Source organism: Perkinsus marinus, assembly GCF_000006405.1.
Source record: "Perkinsus marinus ATCC 50983 genomic scaffold scf_1104296958712, whole genome shotgun sequence".
NCBI lineage: Eukaryota > Perkinsozoa > Perkinsida > Perkinsidae > Perkinsus > Perkinsus marinus.
In genome coordinates, this window is record NW_003206658.1 from 1,226,081 (window position 1) to 1,227,984 (window position 1,904).

General features: G+C 46.0%; 1 protein-coding gene across 1 annotated transcript in view; it reads right to left on the minus strand.

The window, feature by feature from the left end:
- Window positions 1–202: 202 nt before the first annotated feature.
- The window catches only part of Pmar_PMAR011838 (hypothetical protein), a gene marked incomplete at both ends in the record, with an annotated part of 2,264 nt that continues 562 nt past the window's right edge, over window positions 203–1,904 (minus strand). The window contains 6 exons of the mRNA XM_002773927.1: window positions 203–253; window positions 335–418; window positions 549–668; window positions 714–912; window positions 1,276–1,397; window positions 1,680–1,829. Coding sequence (XP_002773973.1) covers window positions 203–253; window positions 335–418; window positions 549–668; window positions 714–912; window positions 1,276–1,397; window positions 1,680–1,829 — 726 coding nt within the window. The remainder of the gene's footprint in view (window positions 254–334; window positions 419–548; window positions 669–713; window positions 913–1,275; window positions 1,398–1,679; window positions 1,830–1,904) is intronic.

Sequence of the window (1,904 nt, forward strand, 5' to 3'; positions counted from 1 at the left end):
CACCTGTCCGACATCACAAGTCGTCGATCGATAGCTCTGATCAGCTTCGGCCGACACGCCTCCCACAACTCCCCTGCTACTGTCGATTCACTCGATGATGACAGTAAGACCACCACCAGACGGGACATAACCGATAGGAACTCCATCGCTGATCGATTCTACCAAAAAAGGCCGCCCAAGCTCCTCTTAAAGTGATACATGTTTAAAATTCAGTCTTGAAAACGCTCTTATTAAAGTTGACTATTTTCCACACCTTAGCTGACAGTCTCACACGTGAGAACTTCCAAGGAGGAAGGTTCGCCCGATTTAGGATGAGGCGAAGGTGTGGTATTACTGATGCCGGTAAATCCATAGCTGTGATGGAATCAATCACATCGTAAAGGATCGTTTCCTGCAGCCTGGCGGTCATAGCCGTAGTCTAAGAAGCTACGATGAGCGCGAAGTGTGGTATCATACCGGAGATAAACACGCGATTTCCTCTACTGCAACAGAGGATGCTCTCGAAAAGCCAACAGCGGAGCGAAGCGCTGCATGAATTTTTCCCTCACCTGTGGCATCGACGAAAGGCATTCTATTATCAACACTCCATCGTGAATCCTAGCGAGACCCTCCTCCGCACCAGCAGGAGCAGCCCTACTCTTCATGTAATGATTATTCAAAGTCGGTAACTGAAAAAATACCGTCACCAGGGTTCGAACCCGGGACCTCCCGACCAGCCGAGTGTTCACGAACTTCTCATTATAATGCTTCAGCTTTCGCAGAGCTGCTATCAGCTGCAAACACCCTCGAGTGTCCAGTTGAGTAGTAGTATAATAAAGGCATTTCGTAATCATATTATCAACACATCGCTTTAGAGCTCCTCCGACTTCATCGCTAGTAGTATCAGCCACCATCGCAACAGACACTATAAATCTGAATATAAACAAGTCGCAACCCACAAGCCCCTTCCACCCAGTGGGGGGATAATATGCTCACTTCCCTCAGCTGAGTTTGGGCGTTTCCTCACTAATTATAGGAGATATATAGGAATTCTGGTAGAAGTGTCGAGAAACCAACAATAGTTCCCAAAAATTCTACTTGCACATGGTCAACTCCATGTGTTGGTGACAATACGAAAATTCTGATGATTTTTTGAGTCGGTTTCTGTAACTTCTACAACTATTGAGAAAACTCCCGAGCTCAGCTGAGGAAAACGAACCTATATTCTCCCAAAAACTGACTATGCACCTCTGTTGCGGTATGCTCACAAAACGGCCGTTATCACTGATCTCCTACCTGTGTGCTTCCAGCGGCGTCACAGGCTTCCTCCGACTACTCCCTGTAGTGGTATCAGATTCAAGACGAGTATTAAACTCCTCACAAATTGCCGACAGCAGAGATGGGGAGTAAAAGCCGAGCTGAAAGACAAACAGTAATAACCGCAATAGCAGAGGATTGTTGATTCGTTTGATGTCAGGAAAGCATGCTCATACCCAACAACACGTGTGGGTGACAACATGAAATTTTTGATGAAATTTTGGCAAATTCTCCTTGGTTTCTCAGAAACCGGTTCTGTACACTCCTACCCTACTTCCTATACAAACTCCTCAGCTGAGCGAACGTGTATTCAAACACTGCTCGTGATTATCACTGAAACTATTAGAGAGTTTAATTTCGTGGCGCGCGGTAATTCAACTCACCCTAGAGTATGCCTGGGCTATCGCGCACAGCTGAAAGCTCTGCAGCTGCGATAGATCATCCGGCAATGCTGATGCTGCCACTTCGAATAGGAGTTGCACCTTGAAAACTACCAAGTCGATTACCGTAGATATGATACTATGATTCCGCGGCTAGTGATGATAAAAAACAAAATGGGAATATATGCACATGGTCAACCACATACACCCCTCCACATATTCTTTAGC